At 20.0% G+C, this 18,746-nt stretch overlaps 5 protein-coding genes across 5 annotated transcripts; 1 reads left to right on the top strand and 4 right to left on the bottom strand. All coding sequences in view use genetic code 6, as the record gives it.

Annotated features, from left to right (window-relative positions):
• Positions 1 to 1,702: 1,702 nt before the first annotated feature.
• Positions 1,703 to 2,404, bottom strand: TTHERM_001053102 (hypothetical protein; the record flags this gene model as incomplete). Its single annotated transcript, XM_012796687.1, has 1 exon — positions 1,703 to 2,404. One exon carries the CDS (start codon positions 2,402 to 2,404, stop codon positions 1,703 to 1,705), a length of 702 nt encoding a protein of 233 aa, XP_012652141.1.
• A 572-nt stretch (positions 2,405 to 2,976) lies between these two features.
• Positions 2,977 to 9,426, bottom strand: TTHERM_001053101 (hypothetical protein; the record flags this gene model as incomplete). Its single annotated transcript, XM_012796686.1, has 20 exons — positions 2,977 to 3,064; positions 3,225 to 3,314; positions 3,594 to 3,683; positions 3,892 to 3,981; positions 4,242 to 4,331; positions 4,603 to 4,689; positions 4,914 to 5,003; positions 5,269 to 5,358; positions 5,624 to 5,713; positions 5,965 to 6,054; positions 6,318 to 6,407; positions 6,658 to 6,747; positions 6,999 to 7,088; positions 7,335 to 7,424; positions 7,687 to 7,776; positions 8,035 to 8,124; positions 8,394 to 8,483; positions 8,727 to 8,816; positions 9,281 to 9,330; positions 9,388 to 9,426. 20 exons carry the CDS (start codon positions 9,424 to 9,426, stop codon positions 2,977 to 2,979), a joined length of 1,704 nt encoding a protein of 567 aa, XP_012652140.1.
• Positions 9,427 to 10,299: 873 nt separating this feature from the next.
• TTHERM_01053100 (ribosomal protein L7Ae containing protein) lies at positions 10,300 to 10,984 on the top strand (the record flags this gene model as incomplete). Its single annotated transcript, XM_001012507.1, has 3 exons — positions 10,300 to 10,411; positions 10,513 to 10,582; positions 10,747 to 10,984. 3 exons carry the CDS (start codon positions 10,300 to 10,302, stop codon positions 10,982 to 10,984), a joined length of 420 nt encoding a protein of 139 aa, XP_001012507.1.
• Positions 10,985 to 11,286: 302 nt separating this feature from the next.
• On the bottom strand, positions 11,287 to 15,192 carry TTHERM_01053080 (hypothetical protein; the record flags this gene model as incomplete). Its single annotated transcript, XM_001012505.2, has 12 exons — positions 11,287 to 11,594; positions 11,655 to 11,700; positions 11,819 to 12,010; positions 12,074 to 12,321; positions 12,365 to 12,521; positions 12,708 to 13,169; positions 13,225 to 13,299; positions 13,351 to 13,575; positions 13,711 to 14,304; positions 14,441 to 14,847; positions 14,921 to 15,058; positions 15,150 to 15,192. The coding sequence occupies 12 exons, from the start codon at positions 15,190 to 15,192 to the stop codon at positions 11,287 to 11,289; spliced, it is 2,895 nt and encodes a 964-aa protein (XP_001012505.2).
• Positions 15,193 to 16,102: 910 nt separating this feature from the next.
• TTHERM_01053070 (eukaryotic aspartyl protease) lies at positions 16,103 to 17,272 on the bottom strand (the record flags this gene model as incomplete). Its single annotated transcript, XM_001012504.1, has 1 exon — positions 16,103 to 17,272. One exon carries the CDS (start codon positions 17,270 to 17,272, stop codon positions 16,103 to 16,105), a length of 1,170 nt encoding a protein of 389 aa, XP_001012504.1.
• Positions 17,273 to 18,746: the final 1,474 nt, after the last annotated feature.

The raw sequence follows: 18,746 nt of genomic DNA, 5'->3' as shown, positions 1-18,746 counted from the left end.
AAACAAATCAAATAAATTAAAAGAACTTTAATGTTTTAAATTAACTTTTATAATTAAAAATATTACAATGCAAATCAAATAAACTGCTTTTATTAAGTGTAAATTTTAATAGCAAAAAATGAAGAAAAAGTATCATATAATAAAAAATGAATAATAAATAATTAATTAAAAATTTAAATGAAAATTAAGTTAAAATAGCTAAAAAATTTTTGTTTTAATAAAAATCATTAAATAATAATGATAATTTATATAATAAAAATTATTTATTTAAATAAATTGAAAATTAAATATACAAAAAATATTAATAATAAAAAAAATAATATCTTTTAATTAAATATACCCCAGATCAAGATGGAGAATCTAATGAGGTAAATGTGAAGACCTTAAAAACTTTTTTTATAAATTAAAATAAATTTAAAGGATATTAATATAAAAATTAATAATTACTTCTTCTAATTAGTTATATTTTTTAATCTATTATATCATTTATTTATTTTTCAAAAATATTAAATAGCAATTTATTAAATTTGATTAATTTATTAATTAATTATAAATGGATAAAAAGAACAAATAAATATAATAATTAATTAATTTTCAAATATAAATTTATAATTTGGTTTTATGAAGAGATATCACAGAAAACTTAATTTAACATTCACTATTTAAACTTAATATTTGTATTTAAAACAAACGCTTAAAAATATATATAGTAAGAATTAGAGATGGTCAGTTATTTATTTAGTCCTATTTGAAAAAATTCTAGTTGTTAATGTTCTTAAATTTTATAAGAATAACGTTTATAAGTAGATTTTTCTGTTTTAGTTTTGTAATTTTGGGAATATTTATAATATTTCTAATATAGCAAGATGCCATACAAAAATTTCATGGTTTGTATTCCACTTTTTATGAAATATATTTTTTTATTTATTTATTAAAAAATTTAATATATATATATATGTATTATAATAGAATTATAATTAATAAATAATTTAATTTATTTTTATTTCAAAATAAATAATTTTAAATTTATTTAAATTATTATAAATTAAATACAATTACATGTAAATATATAAAATACTATTATATAAATTTATTTAATATTATATTAATTTCTATTAGAAAGATAAATAGTTATAGGTGTAACCTATCACTATTTATCTCTCTATTACAAAAAAAAAAATCTGCAATTAGCAATAGTGAGTCCACATACTAATTATCCTTTATTTCCAATCTCTAATACCAACTATATTTTTCAGTACATATTTTAAATATAAATATTAAGATTTAATAATGAGTGTTACACTAACTTTTTTGTGATTTCTCTTACTAACTAAAAGTAAATTTATAAATTCATATAATTTATTTGTTCTTTTTATCCATTTATTATTAATTAAATTTTCATAAATAAATTGCTATTAAATATTTTTGAAAAAAAAAAATGAAATAATAGATTAAATATTACCACTAATTAGAAGAAGTAATTATTTATTTATTTTTATATCAATATTCTTTAAATTTATTTTTACTAATATAAAAAGTTTTAAAATTCTTCTCTTTAATCTCATTAAGTTCTCCATATTGATCTGAGGTATATGTCATTAATAATAATAATAATTATTACTATTAAATTTTTTAAATATTAAACTTTTAGTTTATTTAAAATAAATATTATTTTTCTAATAAAGATTATCCCTATTTTCATTCATTTTATTTTTGGTTATTTTAACTTAATTTTCACTTTTATAATTTTTATTAATTATTAATTTTTTATTATTTAATATTTTTACTTATTTTTTCCTACTAAAACATTTAGTTGATAAAAAGTTTGCTTCTTTTGGATTGTGATATTTTGGTTATAAAAATGAATTTAAAACAATATGATTATTTTAATTTGTTTATTAGCTTTTTATTTATTTAATTTATTTTCCTTATCTTTTATTGTACTTGTGTTTTTTCTTCTTCTATATTCTTAATTTAACTCATTTTTTATTTTCAACATTTGCTTTTATTATTTATTTATTAATTCATTACTTATTATTATTTCAACTTTTTCTTTATTTTTCCTTCTAAATAACTAATTAATTAAATATATATTTTTTTTTTCAATATTTAAAAAGTGAGAATGAAATTGGTGATTAAGGTGTATTAGTCTTAGGTTCTGCTTTAGAAAATTGTACTAATCTCTCAAAGTTAACACTTTGTCTAGTGTAAAACAAAGAATTTATTTGTTTTAGTTTGTAATATTTTTAGCTATAAAAATAAAAATAAATTTAAAAAATATAACTCTTTTAATTTGTTTATTAGATTTTTATTTAATTTCTTTCTTTTTTTTTATTATTTTATTTACTTGTTTTTTTTCTTCTTCTATGTTTCTTAATTTAACTAATTTTTTTATTTTCAACATTTAATTTTATTATTTATTAATTAATTTCTTATTATTTCATTATTTTTCTTGATTTTCTTATCCAAATTATCCTAAATAGCTATTTAATTATATTTTTTCTTCAATATTTAAAAAGGGTAAATTAAATTGGTGATAGAATAGAATAGAAATACTCGCACATATAAATGCACCCAGAATACATCTTAAAAATAATATTATATTTTAATTTTCTTTATTTTTTATATATTTAAATGGCCGAATGAAAAAAATGGCCATACGTTCGATCCCTACAAAATACATAAATATATATAAATACTATTATATAATATTATATTAGAAAGATAAATAGTTATTGGTGTAACCTATTACTATTTATCTCTCTATTACAAAAAAAAAATCTGCAATTAGCAATATTAATTTACAAAAATATGGTATTTTTTAATATAAAAAACTATAATAAAATCTATTTATCTACATATATTTTAGGTTAAAAAAACATTATTCTATATTTAAAATAATAAAACATATTATTTTATATTATTCAATTATTTAATATTTATTCCTCATTTTTTTTCCAATTGTTTATTATAATATCAGTATATTCTATAGATAACTAATCTTTTTGATTTAAGATATTTACTAATTACTCTGAGCTTTTATGATTCATTGATTTGGTTAGAACTTTTATAAAAAATTATTGTAAATTTCATTTATAAATTAAAAATAATTTCTTAAATTAATAAATAAAAAAACATTAGTAGAATAAAAAAGATCATTATTTTTTTAAATTAGTTTTTTTAATTATAAATATCACAATCAAAAACAAATAAACTCTTTTTACTCAAGGTCAAGTATCAAATTTGAGAGATTAGTGCAATTTGCTAAAGCAGAACTTAAGCCTGATGCACCCATTGCACCAATTTGATTTTCACTTTTTAAATATTCAATAAGAAATATAAAATTTATTAGTTAATTCATTAGAAGGAAAAAAATAAGAAAAAATATGAAATAATAAGATAGATTAATTAATAGTAAAAGCAAAAATTAAAATTAAATAATGAGTTAAATTAACAAAGAAAGAAGAAAAAGTAAGCAAGCACAATAAAAAGAAGAAAAAAAATAAATCAAATAAAATAAAAGATCTTTATTGTTTTAAATTAGTTTTTTTAATTATAAATATTAAAATCCAAAACAAATAAACTCTTATTACGAAAGGTAAAGTGTCAAATTTGAGAGTTTAGTGCAATTTTATAAAGCAGAACCTAAGCCTGATGCGCCTTCATCACCAATTTGATTGTTACTTTTTAAATATTGAAGAAGAATTAATAATAAATAAAAAAATTAAAAATAAAATAATGAGTTAAATTAGCAATGAAAGAAGAAATAGTAAGCAAGCACAATAAAATCAAAAAAAAAAAAAAATCAAATAAATTAAAAGATCTTTTTTGTTTTAAATTAGTTTTTTTAATTATAAATATCACAATCCAAAACAAATAAACTCTTTTTACTTAAGGCCAAGTGTCAAATTTGAGAGATTAGTGCAATTTGCTAAAGCAGAACCTAAGCCTGATGCACCTTCGTCACCAATTTGATTTTCACTTTTTAAATATTCAAGAAAAAATATAAAATTAATTAGTTAATTCATTAGAATAAAAAATGAAGAAATAAGATGAAATAATAAGATTAATTAATAATAAATGCAAAAATTTAAAATAATATAATGAGTTAAATTATTAAAGAAAGAAGAAAAAATAAGTAAGCACAATATAAAATAAAATAAATAAAAAGATCTTTATTGTTTTAAATTAGTTTTTTTAATTATAAAAATCACAATCCGAAACAAATAAACTCTTTTTACGAAAGCTCAAGTGTCAAATTTAAGAGATTAGTGCAATTTGCTAAAGCAGAACCTAAGCCTGATGCCCCTTAATCACTAATTTGATTTTAACTTTTTAAATATATGAAGAAATATATAATTAATTAGTTAATTCATTAGAAGGAAAAAATGAACAAAAAATATAAAATAATAAGATTAATTAATATTAAAAATAAAGAATAAAAATATAATAATGATTTAAATTATGAAAGAAAGAAGAATAAGTAAGCAAGCACAATAAAACAAAAAAAATAAATCAAATAAATTAAAAGATCTATTTTGTTTTAAATTAGTTTTTTTTAAATATAAATCTGACAATCCAAAACAAATAAACTCTTTTTACGAAAGCTCAAGTGTCAAATTTGAGAGATTAATGCAATTTGCTAAAGAACCTAAGCCTGATGCACCTTCATCACCAATTTGATTTTCACTTTTTAAATATATGAAGAAATTTATAATTTATTAGTTAATTCTTTAGAAGGAAAAAATGATTAAAAAAATTGAAATAATAAGATTTCTTAATATTAAAAGTAAAGAATAAAAATATAATAATGAGTTCAAATAAAAATAAAATAAATAAAAAGATATTTATTGTTTTAAATTAGTTTTTTTTAATTATAAATATACAATCCAAAATAAATAAACTCTTTTTACGAAAGGACAAGTTACAAATTTGAGAGATTAGTGCAATTTGCTAAAGCAGAACCTAAGCCTGATGCACCTTCATCACCAATTTGATTTTCACTTTTTAAATATTAAAGAAGAAATTAGTTAATTAATTAGAAGGGAAAAAATGAAAAAAAAATATAAAATAATAAGATTAATTAATAATAAAACAAAAAATAAAAATATAATAATTTGTTAAATTAACAAAGAGAGAAGAAAAAGTAAGCAAGCATAATAAAAAGAAAAAAGAAAAAAAATCAAATAAATTAAAAGATCTTTAATGTTTTAAATTAGTTTTTTTAATTATAAATCTCACAATCAAAAACAAATAAACTCTTTTTACTAAAGGCCAAGTGTAAAATTTGAGAGATTAGTGCAATTTGCTAAAGCATAACATAAGCCTGATGCACCTTCATCACCAATTCGATTTTGGCTTTTTAAATATTCAAGAAGAAATATATAATTAATTAATTAGTTAATTCATTAGAAGGAAAAAATGAAGAAAAAATATGAAATAATAATATTAATTTATAATAAAAGCAAAAAATAAAAATATTATTATGAGTTATATTAATAAAGAAAAAAGAAAAAGTAAGCAAGCACAATAAAATAAATCAAGTAAATTAAAAGATCTTTTATTTTAAATTAGATTTTTTAATTATAAATATTAAAATCCAAAACAAATAAACTCTTTTTACTAAAGTAAAAGTGTCAATTTTGAGAGATTAGTGTAATTTGCTAAAGCAGAACCTAAGCCTGATGCACCTTCATCACCAATTTGATTTACCCTTTTTAAATATTGAAGAAGAAATTAGTTAATTAATTAGAAGGGAGAAAATGAAGAAAGAATATGAAATAATAAGATTAATTAATAATAAAACAAAGAATAAAAATATAATAATTTGTTAAATTAACAAAGAAAGAAGAAAAAATAGGCAAGCACAATAAAAAAAATAAAATAAATTAAAAGATCTTTATTGTTTTAAATTGTTCTTTTAATTATAAATATCACAATCCAAAATAAATAAACTCTTTTTACTAAAGGCCAAGTGTCAAATTTGAGAGATTAGTGCAGTTTGCTAAAGCACAACCTAAGTCTGATGCACCTTCATCGCCAATTTGATTTTAACTTTTTAAATATTCAAAAAGAAATATATAATTAATTATTTAATTCATTAATAGGAAAAAATGAAGAAAAAATATAAAATAATAATATTAATTTATAATAAAAGCAAAAAATAAAAATATTATTATGAGTAAAATTAATAAAGAAAAAAGAAAAAGTAAGCAAGCACAATAATTTAAATGAAGTAAATTAAAAGATCCTTATTGTTTTACATTAAATTTTTTAATTATAATTCTCACAATCCAAAATAAATAAACTCTTTTTACAAAATCTAAAGTGTCAAATTTGAGAGATTAGTGCAATTTGCTAAAGCAGAACCTAAGCCTGATGCACCTTTGTCACCAATTTGATTCAAACTTTTTAAATATTGAAGAAGAAATTAGTTAATTCATTAGAAGGAAAAAATGAAGAAAAAATATGAAATAATAAGATTAATTAATATTAAAAGTAAAGAATAAAAATATAATAATGAGTTATATTAATAAAGAAAGAAGAAAAAGTAAGCAAGCACAATAAAATAAATCTATAAATTATAAGATCTATATTGTTTTAAATTAGTTTTTTAATTATAAATATCACAACCCAAAACAAATAAACTCTTTTTACTAAATCCAAAGTGTCAAATTTGAGAGATTAGTGCAATTTGCTAAAGTAGAACCTAAGCATGATGCCCCTTAATCACCAATTTGATTTTAACTTTTTAAATATTTAAGAAGAAATTAGTTAATTCATTAGAAGTGAAAAAATGAAGAAAAATATAAAATAATAAGATTAATTAATAATAAAACAAAGAATAAAAATATAATAATGAGTTAAATTAACAAATAAAGAAGAAAAAGTAAGTAAGCACAATAAAAAAAATAAAATAAATTAAAAGATCTTTATTGTTTTAAATTAGTTCTTTTAATTATAAATATCACAATCCAAAACAAATAAACTCTTTTTACGAAAGTTCAAGTGTCAAATTTGAGAGATTAGTGCTATTTGCTAAAGCAGAACCTAAGCCTGATGCACCTTCATCACCAATTTGATTTCCCCTTTTTAAAAATTGAAGAAGAAATTAATTAGAAGGGAAAAAATGAAGAAAGAATATGTAATATTAAGATTAATTAATAATAAAACAAAAAATAAAAATATAATAATTTGTTAAATTAACAAATAAAGAAGAAAAAGTAAGACACAATAAATAAAATAAAATAAATTAAATTAAAAGTTCTTTATTGTTTTAAATTAGTTCTTTTAATTATAAATATCACAATCCAAAACAAATAAACTCATTTTACCAAAGGTAAAGTTTCAAATTTGAGATATTAGTGCAATTTGCTAAAGCAGAACCTAAGCCTGATACACCCATTACACCGATTTGATTCTTACTTTTTAAATATATGAAGAAATATATAATTAATTATTTAATTCATTAGAAGGAAAAAATGAAGAAAAAATATGAAAAAATAAGATTAATTAATAATAAAACAAAGAATAAAAATATAATAATGAGTTAAATTAATAAAGAAAAAAAAAACAAGCACAATAAAAACAAAAAAAATAAATCAAATAAATTAAAAGATTTATTTTGTTTTAAATAAATTTTTTTAATTATAATATTAAAATCCAAAACAAATAAACTCTTATTACGAAAGGTCAAGTGTCAAATTAGAGAGATTATTGCAATTTGCTAAAGCATAACCTAAGCCTGATGCACCTTCATCACCAATTTGATTTTAACTTTTTAAATATTCAAGAAAAAATATATAATTAATTAATTAGTTAATTCATTAGAAGGTAAAAAATAAGAAAAAATATAAAATAATAATATTAATTAATAATAAAAGCAAAAAATAAAAATATTATAATGAGTTATATTATTAAAAAAAGAAGAAAAAGTAGGCAAGCACAATAAAATAAATTAAAAGATCTTTATTGTTTTAAAATAGTTCTTTTAATTATAAATATCACAATCCAAAACAAATAAACTCTTTTTACTAAAGGTTAAGTGTCAAATTTGATAGATTAGTGCAATTTGCTAAAGTAGAACCTAAGCCTGATGCCCCTTAATTACCAATTTGATTTTAACTTTTTAAATATTCAAGAAGAGATATGAAATTTTAGTTAATTCATTAGTAGGAAAAAATGAAGAAAAAATATGAAATAATAAGATTTATTAATATTAAAAGCAAAGAATAAAAATATAATAATTTGTTAAATTAATAAAGAAAGAAGAAAAAGTAAGCTCAATAAAACAAACAAAAAAATAAATCAAATAAATTAAAAGATCTATATAGTTTTAAATTAGTTTTTTTAATTATAAATATCACAATCCAAAACAAATAAACTCTTTTTACTAAAGCTCAAGTGTCAAATTTGAGAGATTAGTGCAGTTTGCTAAAGCAGAACCTAAGCCTGATGCACCTTCGTCACCAATTTGATTTTTACTTTTTAAATATTCAAGAAGAAATTAATTAATTAGAAGGAAAAAATGAACAAAAAATATGAAATAATAAGATTAGTTAATATTAAAAGCAAAGAATAAAAATATAATAATGAGTTAAATTAACAAAGAAAGAAGAAAAAGTAAGCAAGTACAATAAAAGCAAAAAAAAAAATAAATCAAATAAATTAAAATTAGTTTTTTTAATTATAAATATCACAATCCAAAACAAATAAACTCTTTTTACATAAGGTAAAGTTTCAAAGTTGAGAGATTAGTGCAATTTGCTAAAGCAGAACCTAAGCCTGATATACCTTCATCACCAATTTCATTGTAACTTTTTAAATATTGAAGAAGAAATTTGTTAATTAATTAGAATGAAAATATGAAATAATAAGATTAATTAATAATAAAACAAAGAATAAAAATATAATAATGAGTTAAATTAACAAAGAAAGAAGAAAAAGTAAGCAATTACAATAAAAATAAAAAAAAATAAATCAAATAAATTAAAAGATCTTTATTGTTTTAAATTAGTTATAAGTGTTTATATCAAAAACTAAGAAAAAATATGAAATAATAAAAAATCAATAATGAATAATTAAAAACTGAAATGAAAATTAAGTTAAAATCGCTAAAAAAATATTTGTATTAATAAAAATCAATAAATATTGATGAGTTTGTTTTTTTTTTAGAAAATAATTTTGAAAATGAAATATATAATAAATAATATTTTAAATAAACTGAAAGTTAAATATAAAGAAAATGATAATAATATTAATATTTATAAATTAAATATACTTTAGGAAAATATCGAGAACCTAATGAGATTAAAGTGAAGAGTCTAAAAACTTTTTATATTAAAAAAAATAAATTTAAAGCTTTTTCATAAAAAAATAAATTATTACTTCTTCTAATATGTAGTATTTTTTAATCTATTTTATCATTTATTTTTTTTCAAAAATATTGAATTTCAATTAATGCAAATTTAATTAATTAACTAATTATAGAAAATATATATAGTACCATAATGGTACTGCCTTGTTATTTCAAGGCTATACAATTGAATTAGTGAATAGATATTATCCTCCGTAGAAAAAATTAAATAGAAAAATTCTGGTGGTGGTGGGATAACACTTTTCTCTTTATATATTTGTATTTAGTATTTTATATGATAATTAATTATTAATAAAAAAAATCATTTATTTTTTAAGTTATTTTTTGGAACAACTAATTCAAAATAAAATTATAATTAAATTAACATAAAAATATTTTTTTTAATTTAGACGATTATTAAAAAACTAAATAATTTAATTTATAATTGCTATTAAGGAATAAGTAAAATTAAATAAAAAAATATTTTAAAGAAATTTTAATAATATTTATAAAATAAAAATTGAATGAAATTAGATAAGAAACTATGAAAGCATAAAGATTAAAAGAAGAATGTATTAATAAATATATATATAGATAGATATAGAGTTTGAATATAAAAATGGTAGATTTGATGTAAATATATAATTTAATTTTAATAGATAAAAAATGATATAAGTTCTTCATAGCGTGAATGATTATTTTATTTTGAATGAAGTCTTAGAGATTTGATATATATATTTATCAGTCAAAAGACTAAATTAAGAAGTTAGTATCAAATAAATTAATATTGAACAAAAAACAAAATTAAGGCAGGTACAGATAGATAGAATCAGTCAATACCAAAAAAACCAAGAAAAGCTTTTTAAATCTAAAGTAAAAACTATAAATAAAAAACAATAAAAACTCATATCTTAACTTATAAAAGCACTTTAACCAAAATAATAATGTCTGATACTGAAGGAGTTCAATAAGAAACTTAATTATACGTTTCTCCTATCGCAAACCCCATTGCCCCTGCCAAGCTTGAAAAGAAAATTCTTAAGCTCACCAAGAAGTGTAAAAAATTATTTCATAGTTACTTTAATCAATCAGATAGATCTTAAAGATTAATTAGATGACCAACAAACCATCTTACAAATCATTTTTAATAAAAATAGAAGTTAAAACAAAGAACATCAAGAGAGGTGTTAAGGAAGTCGTTAAAGCCATCAGAAAGGGAGCTACTGGGTAAATACAAATTTATTTTCATAGCAAAGAATTACTTTAGCGAAACAAATTGAAAAATATTTTAAATATGAATGATAAATTAAATATCCTACTATTCAATTTAATTGATCAATAAGAAAGCTTAATTAATATTGTGTTTTCAATTATCCATTTTTAACAAATAGTGTTTGCATCATGGCTGCTGATATCTCTCCCCCTGATGTTTTGAGTCATATTCCCGTTATCTGCGAATCTAAGGACATCCCTTACGCTTTCGTTAAGTCTAGAATGGAATTAGGTACTGCTGCTGAAACTAAAAAGCCTACTTCAGTTGTTCTTTTAACTGCCCCCGAAAATGCTAAAACTTTAAAGAAATACAACTCTATCCACGAAAAGGTTAAATCTATCAACCCTTACTTCTGAGAAATTTAAACAAATTGGTTAAACCAGCACTGAATGTTCATCGTATATAATAATTTATCTGAACATAGAACAGGAAGTGCTGTTATTTGTAAGATTTTGCTATAACATATATATAATTAATAACTAATAATGAAAATTGCTACAAATAACTTCATATAATAAAATAAAGCAAATAATAAAATAAACGCCCTCTCAAGCAATAAGCTACCAATGATATGAGCCTGTCAATATCAATAATAACAACTCAATTCCAAAGAAACAAAGAAAGAAAGTAATAAGAAGAAAGTGAATCTAAAAACCAATCAGAATGAATATAATAACCATTATTTACTCTATTGAATTTAGAGAAACTAACTAAATAACTAACACAATTAAATACATAAAATAAACAAACAAATGAATAAAAAACCTTCTTACTATTTAAAACAAAAAGGAAGGAGAAATTGATTTATTAGTGATTATTTTTTAAGTTATAATGTTTTATTATTGAATATATAGAGTAAATAAATACTATATTAGTTGCTAATTTAAAAAAATACATTTTCAATTGTATTATTCGCCCTCTTCTTCTTATATATTTTCTAGCTCATCTCTTTAATGCTTATCTAAACTATTTATAAATAAATACAATTTCTAATTATTTATTTTATTCGTCTTTTTATTATATTACAATTCTTCTATTGTTATGGCTTGTATTGTTACCAATTGCATCCAATCTTCGTAATTAAGCTTTCAAATTATTACAAAAAATATTTTCTTTGTTTAATTTTTATTTCAAAAAGACCAAAATAAAATAAGTTAATAAACTAATAAAAATAAAATCATTTCTTTTACTGGTTGTTATTGAGGTAGTTCAGTGATGCTTGATAAATTCAATCTTGACATATTTTTGCCAAGATTGTCATCAAATTAGTTTAATTTCGTATTTGAAGAATACGCGGAGTTTCCTTTATATCTTGTTGGCGTATTTCCCCTACTTATTTTTGAATTATCGCTCAAAAAAGATTGCTCGTTCAGTTATTTTCTCTGTTTTTACATAGATTTATTTGTCTTTAAAGTGAAAAAGATGATTAAAAATTATAAGTTTACCAAGTTTTCTATTTCCTTTTTAAGATCCTGAATTTCTTTATTATTTTTATTTTGTGACATCTTGTTTTGGAGTTACTGATTTTGCAATTACAAGTATTATATCTCGCTTTCAAGTAAGCTAAGTTTTCCTTCTAACTCGCTAATAACTCCTTTAAGATCTTTGTTTTCTTCAGTTAATTTATTAATTTCTTCTGTTTTCTAATCATTCATGTAAGAAACTCTGCTTTCTCTCTATGGAGGTAAATACACTGCAAAAAAAATTAAATTAAAATATCAAAAAAATGAATTTACATTAGTTAAATTCACTGAATCTTCCATTTAAAACTGACATTCTTCCTAATAAAGTTGGGTCTTCATCCAGTTCTGCCATTCTACTTTCTTAATGATCTTACTGAATACAATTCATGTCTTATTCTAATAGTTCAGCATTATTCCTGCTAAGCCCATTCTATTAAAATAATAAAAATTATTTGAATAAAAAACTATTTTTTACAAAATAAATTTTCTCTTAAAGAATTATTTTAAGATTGATATTATGAAACAAACTAATCCATCCTTCCTTCCATCCATTCATTTTTGAATGAATTGAATAAAATGCTTATCAAATAAATAAATTTTAAAATGATAAAATTACTTAATGAATGTTTATAAGTAGTTTAGTATACCATTCAATTTTTTCGTATAAACTTTTTTTAAATTATTTTTCTTGCAAAAGCTCTTGTTGCAATTGTTTATTTTTATAATTTAATTCGCTTATTTATTTTTCAAATAACCTAAAGTTATCCATGTATCTCTTTCCAAATATTTATCTTAAAGCTCTCTTTGATTCCTCATCTTAGAAATTCTGCTAATTAAGTATAATTCTTGTAAGTTCTTGAATAACTTTTTCAGAATTATCGTCAGTGTAAATGTCCTAGAAAAATGAGGGAGAAGAGTTTAAACTTGGTTCCTAAATATTCAATTAATCTTATTCTATCTTAGATAGTTACTCTTCAAGCTTTTACTTTTACTCCTCTTACAGCTTTAAGTTTTCTTGATGTTTTTCATTCAGAGACTCTAATTACTATTTGCTAATCTTGCTAAGCTCAATCAATTCCTTTAAATTTAATAATATGTATGATATTGATTAATATTCTCCACTGATTTTTTACATTTTTTAAGTCATTAATTTTTTAATTCGAAAGCTATTCCTTTTCCTACATTAAATCTTCTAATCTTTACCTTTCCTTTATTAATGTTAAATCATTATTTAATGCTATTTATTACAAACAATTTACCTGTTACAAAGAGTCTATCTTATTTTATTTTTCCTAAAATCCTTCTTTTAATATTCTTATTGTCTCCTCATATTAAAGCGATTCTTTGCTCAATAAATTTTAAGCTCTTGCAACATCTGCCTCAAAAGTATCTATTTCAAGTAATTATGCTTTTATTTTATCTACATAAGAAACAAAAACGAGAGGGTATTTTTAAACTACCTTTAATACACTATCAAGTTAATCCTAACAAATAATAAAATTAATTTAATTTTTATTTCAATTATGAATTTATTCGAACAAAAAATAAATCTGATTTAATTTTTTTCAATTCATTCAAAGAAAAAATAATATTTCATTCAAACTTTTTAAATTTATTACCATATATCTCAAAGCAGAAGAATTAGCTTCATCCATTTGTTTCTTTGAAGCATAGGCATCATTTTTTGCTTACTCAATTTCGTTAGAAAAATCTATAACTTTTTAAGAAAGCAACTTGATCTTACTGTCAGGATCTTAAATTTAGTCACATTAATTTAATTTTAGAAGCATGTCTCCAAGACGAGTTATATTTCTATTCTAATTGTGTATTCTATTCTTTTGGCTATCAATTACATTATCTTTTGCTTAATCTATAGGCTATCTATTCAAGATGTAGGTATTTCCATACATAACATCTTGTAAATTTCTTAGTTTTAACTTTAAATCGTCATTTTATATATTTAATTCAAACTCATATTTATTTCTTTTTGATAATTTTTCAAGCTACTTAGCTTATTCTTCATTCTTCAAAGGACAGTCTAGTATATATTTTGAAAGTTTTTGATTTTCTATTGCATTATCTGTTAAATTAGCTCCATTTTAATTTAAAAAATTTATCAATTCTTCAATTAAATTCCTCATTTTTTAAATGACATTTATCTACATCTTTTAATATGCTGCTTCTTGCTCTTCTATTTTCTACAATAGCTTAATCTAAAATATATAAATAAATAAATAATTTGTTTTTGTTTATTAACTGTTACTGACCAATTCATTGATAAAAATATTGATAATATTTTAAAAATAGAAATTAGGATATTTTCTACTAAATAAAATATATATTAATTACATTATCGTCTCTAAGTTTTTCAATTTCTAAGTCTTTAAAAGAATGAATTGGAGGTTCATAAGACATATCCTCCATTTTGTAAAATGATAATTTGGCCTTTGTTATTGAAACTGATGATCCTGTAGCCTTTTTAATCACTCTGATTTTTCTGTTACCTGTTTTTTCAGGATCTTATAGCATGTGCGGATGTGATTTATCATTACACTATGCATGAAATTTGTAATTTGCAGGGAACATGTTTAAATCTTTCATTAAACAAGTACTACAAACTTTCTTTGCAGGTTTTATCTCTTCTACTATTTAATTTCCTTAGTTATCAATTCTCTAAATTCTCGTAGAAGAATTTAGAGGCTTTTATATTGCTTGCATAGTTTTTTATGTAATTTCTTTACCTAATGCTTCCATATCTAGTTTTTTAAGTTTAAAAGAAAATTACTTCATATTTTTTCTAAGAAAGTTTAAATAATAATTCCAAATTACCTTTAAGATGCGCATAATGAACTGATAAAGGCTAAAGGGTAGCTTCTGATTTAGACGATTGCAAAATTTACGTGCTCATCTATGAGTATGTCTTATTCAAAATGGAATCCTCCTTTTAAGGAGTCCTTCTCTAATGAACTAATTAGTTTAAAAAAGACATTGCAATATTTATCTAAAGAATTAAATTGCCTATTGAAAAATGAAATCCTAGTTTATAAATAATATGTACTTGGCGACTTGCTTGTAGATTGATTTTATAATTTGCTATTCATATTTTTGCACTGATTAGTTTTAATTTACTTGAATACAAATGAATGACGAATAAGATTTATCAAATTGACTTAATAATTATTTTTTGTTTTTATTAAAACATCGCAAATTAATATTATTCATCTATATCATAACTTTCTTTATATAATATGTGTTTGAAATAGTTTTTATTAGACTTTCTTGAAAATTAGCATATTTTTTATACTGGTTGAAGAGTAATAAAATGTAAAATTATATATTAATAGTAGCTATTTTATATAAATTATTATTATTTTATTAAAAGCTAAAAATTTTTTTAAATTTAAATATTTTTATAAATTAATATTTTAATTTATTATTCTATTTTAAAAATTAATTTTTAAATATTTCATCATTCAATTTTATTTTAGGTATTAAAAAAAAATTAGATCATTTAAAGAATCTCTTTTAATTTTACTTTAAAATATTGAATTCTTTTTATATAAGCAAAATACATTTCACTAAAATTTATTTAATTCGATACATGCTTAAATAGCTGGGTTATTAATTTATAAATTACACTTTAAAATATTTTTCAAAATAAAATTTAGTAAATTATTTATTATTTTTTATTAATTAAATATTTATTTAAAAAAAATTAGGTAATTTTAATTCAAAATATTAAATTTTTTCTAATAAAAATTTAATAAATTTTTCTTTATTTAAATATTTTATTTAATTTTATGAAATTATTTTTTTAAATTAATGACAAAAATCTATTTTTATTCAACTTTAATTTAAAAATTAGTTCATTTTTTTAATTATTTTAAATTTTATTTTTAATTAACTTAATTTTTGTATTAAAAAATTTAATGAATAAAATAAAAAAATAAGTTTAATTTTAAATATATATTTTGAATTCATAATTATTTATAAAATTTTTTATTAATATTTTCAATTTTACAAGGTAGACTATTGGGGGTTGTTAATAGAACGAGCTAAACCAATTGTTTTTTGCTCATAATCAAAGATAGTCAAATATTTTTTAATGAATTGACTTCCTACAACTAAAGCAGGACCTTAGCAATCACCATATACGTATAAATAGCAAACATTTGATAAATTTGATGACTAAATCAAGTAGAAAGAAGGTTCAACTTCAAATTTCACAAGATTTCCTTAGGTATTACGCAATGTAAAAGCTATAGTAGGAAGATCAGAATTGCAGGGAATTTGGTTGTCTGAACCAATGTAAATTCCTCTCTAAGCTAGTATTGCTTAGAATTTTTCTGCGATATTAGGATTGAATTAAAATAAGGGAGAGCTAGTATCAATTAAAGCATAGTTTACTTGGGAAAATACATTAACTCCATCAACTTCGAAGTCATTGAACTCTACAAACCAAGTATTTTGTTAAACAGTCTTGAAATACTCAATTTGTCCTACTATTTTAGAGTCATCGTAACCTCCAAAAGTAACTGAAGAGTTCTATTTACCAGCTTTTTCATCCTACTCCAAAGCAAAGTAGAAAGATAATAATGGCTTTTCTATTTGTTGAGTTTAATGCAACTAAAGGACTAAGTTAGGTTGAGTCAAAGTATCTGTTAAGTTGTCAGAAGGAATTAAACCAAAGACTCCGTTAATTCTAGAAGGAATTCTTTCAACTTCGTTAATTAAAACTCCAAAGTAATCAATTGAATTTGTTTCAGGTACTCCTAGATAAAACTTAGCTAAATTACCAGTGATAAATCCTGTTTCGAATTAATATACCAATTATTCTTCTTAAGTAATGCATAAATCTTCCACTTTGCAGTCATAAGTTTACATTTAAGCTATAACACAAGATTGACACTTGCTGGAGGCTATCCAAAATTCACTACTACTACTATCAAATATGACTTAGAGTGGTTATTATGATTTTCCAATTTTTACTTCAGCATAATAAATACCATCTTAATAGTTGACAAGATTGTTTACAACATTTTTTCTCAAGTGAGAGTTCGAGGAAGTATCAAAAGTTTACCTAAATGGTATACTTTTTTTTAAGGGGATACTTAGCAAGCATTGGCCAAGGGCAGCAAAAGCAAAAATCACTAAGAAGGATTTCATCAAACTTTTATTCATTTTTTTTTATCTAATTGATACTTTCAATATTTTATTAATTTACTAATTAATTTCTTGTAATCTAAAAGCCTGATTTTTAAATAAGAATTAAACTTTATTTTAGAAAATTAGAAAAACTAAAAAATCATCTTCATAATTTAGTTACAATCTTTTAAATGTGTCCATTTTTGAATTGAATGGGAACCTTGTTAGTTTACAATTCAATTTCTTACAGATCAAAAATTCTATTAGTATTTATTTGATTAACGAATTCTAATCTAAAATTTGTTTTTTTATTAGAATTTTGTTTTAATAATCAGAAAAATAATTCAGAAATTTCATTTTTTTTAAATAGACATAATTTTATTTTTACAAAATTAGAAACTGGTTTATTTTTTTTTATTAAAATATCTTTTTTAATAGCTTTAAATTGAATTTTATAATTATTTTAAAGTTTAATTTGAAAAATGTTTATTTTGGTTTTTTCATATAAAATTAATTAAATCTAATTTTGAAAGACTTCTTTTACTTACTCATTTAATAAAAAAATTTCTTTTATAATTGATTATCTGAATATTTCTTTTATAGACAAATCTTTCTAATTAAGTAAAGTATCAAAAAAGCTATATTTATTATCAAGTTTTACTTAAATTTATGTATTTGTAGAAAGAGCAATATGAATAAAGTTCTAAAATAAAAAATGAAAATATTTTTTTTATAAAATAGATATTTGATATTATTTTGATTAAATTTTATTTAGCAATATTTATTTATTAAAAGAAGAAAATTAAAAAAAAAGAGTATATTTTTTTCTCAATTATTATTATATTTTTTTTCTATAAAAGATTAACTAGAACAAATGTAACTTAAGTAAGGTAATAGACACCATGCATGATATTTGGATACATTAATTTTAAAAAATATGAACAACTGTTATATTTAGCTCAATTATTTCGAAAATTAGACCTGTATTTAAAATTATTATCAAATCATTTTATTAATAATGTTTTATATTTCTTACTTATGCTTTTTTATTACCTCTTAAATTTATACTAATACTATAAATTCTCCCTCAATATTAATGTGCTAAAATATTAAGACCAATTTATTTGAAAAAAATATATCCAAGTTAATTATCTCGGTGTATATTAATTTATTTATAATTTTTAAGGAAATATGGTAAGGTTTGATTTCAGTGAAAGTTAATGTAAATTACCTTCTGTCATATTTTAAAAAATATATTTTTAAAATACTTTGAAATTATACTATTATGATTTTGTTTTTAATAACTAAACATAAAAATTAGTTAAATATCTCTTATTATTTTAACATTAATAATTTTAAATCAAATTTTTAATTTTTAATGATATAAAAATAGCTTTTTAGTAAAATATAAACGTTTCATAAAAATTAATTTTATTTAATTTATTTTAGAAATATTAAATTTTATCAAAATTTTAAGTAGCTTTAATAGCAATAGAAATAGTTATTACAT

The sequence above is a fragment of the Tetrahymena thermophila genome, assembly GCF_000189635.1.
Source record: "Tetrahymena thermophila SB210 genomic scaffold scf_8254708, whole genome shotgun sequence".
NCBI lineage: Eukaryota > Ciliophora > Oligohymenophorea > Hymenostomatida > Tetrahymenidae > Tetrahymena > Tetrahymena thermophila.
The sequence above is the reverse complement of the archived record's forward strand: the minus strand, read 5'-3'. Positions and strand labels throughout refer to the sequence as shown.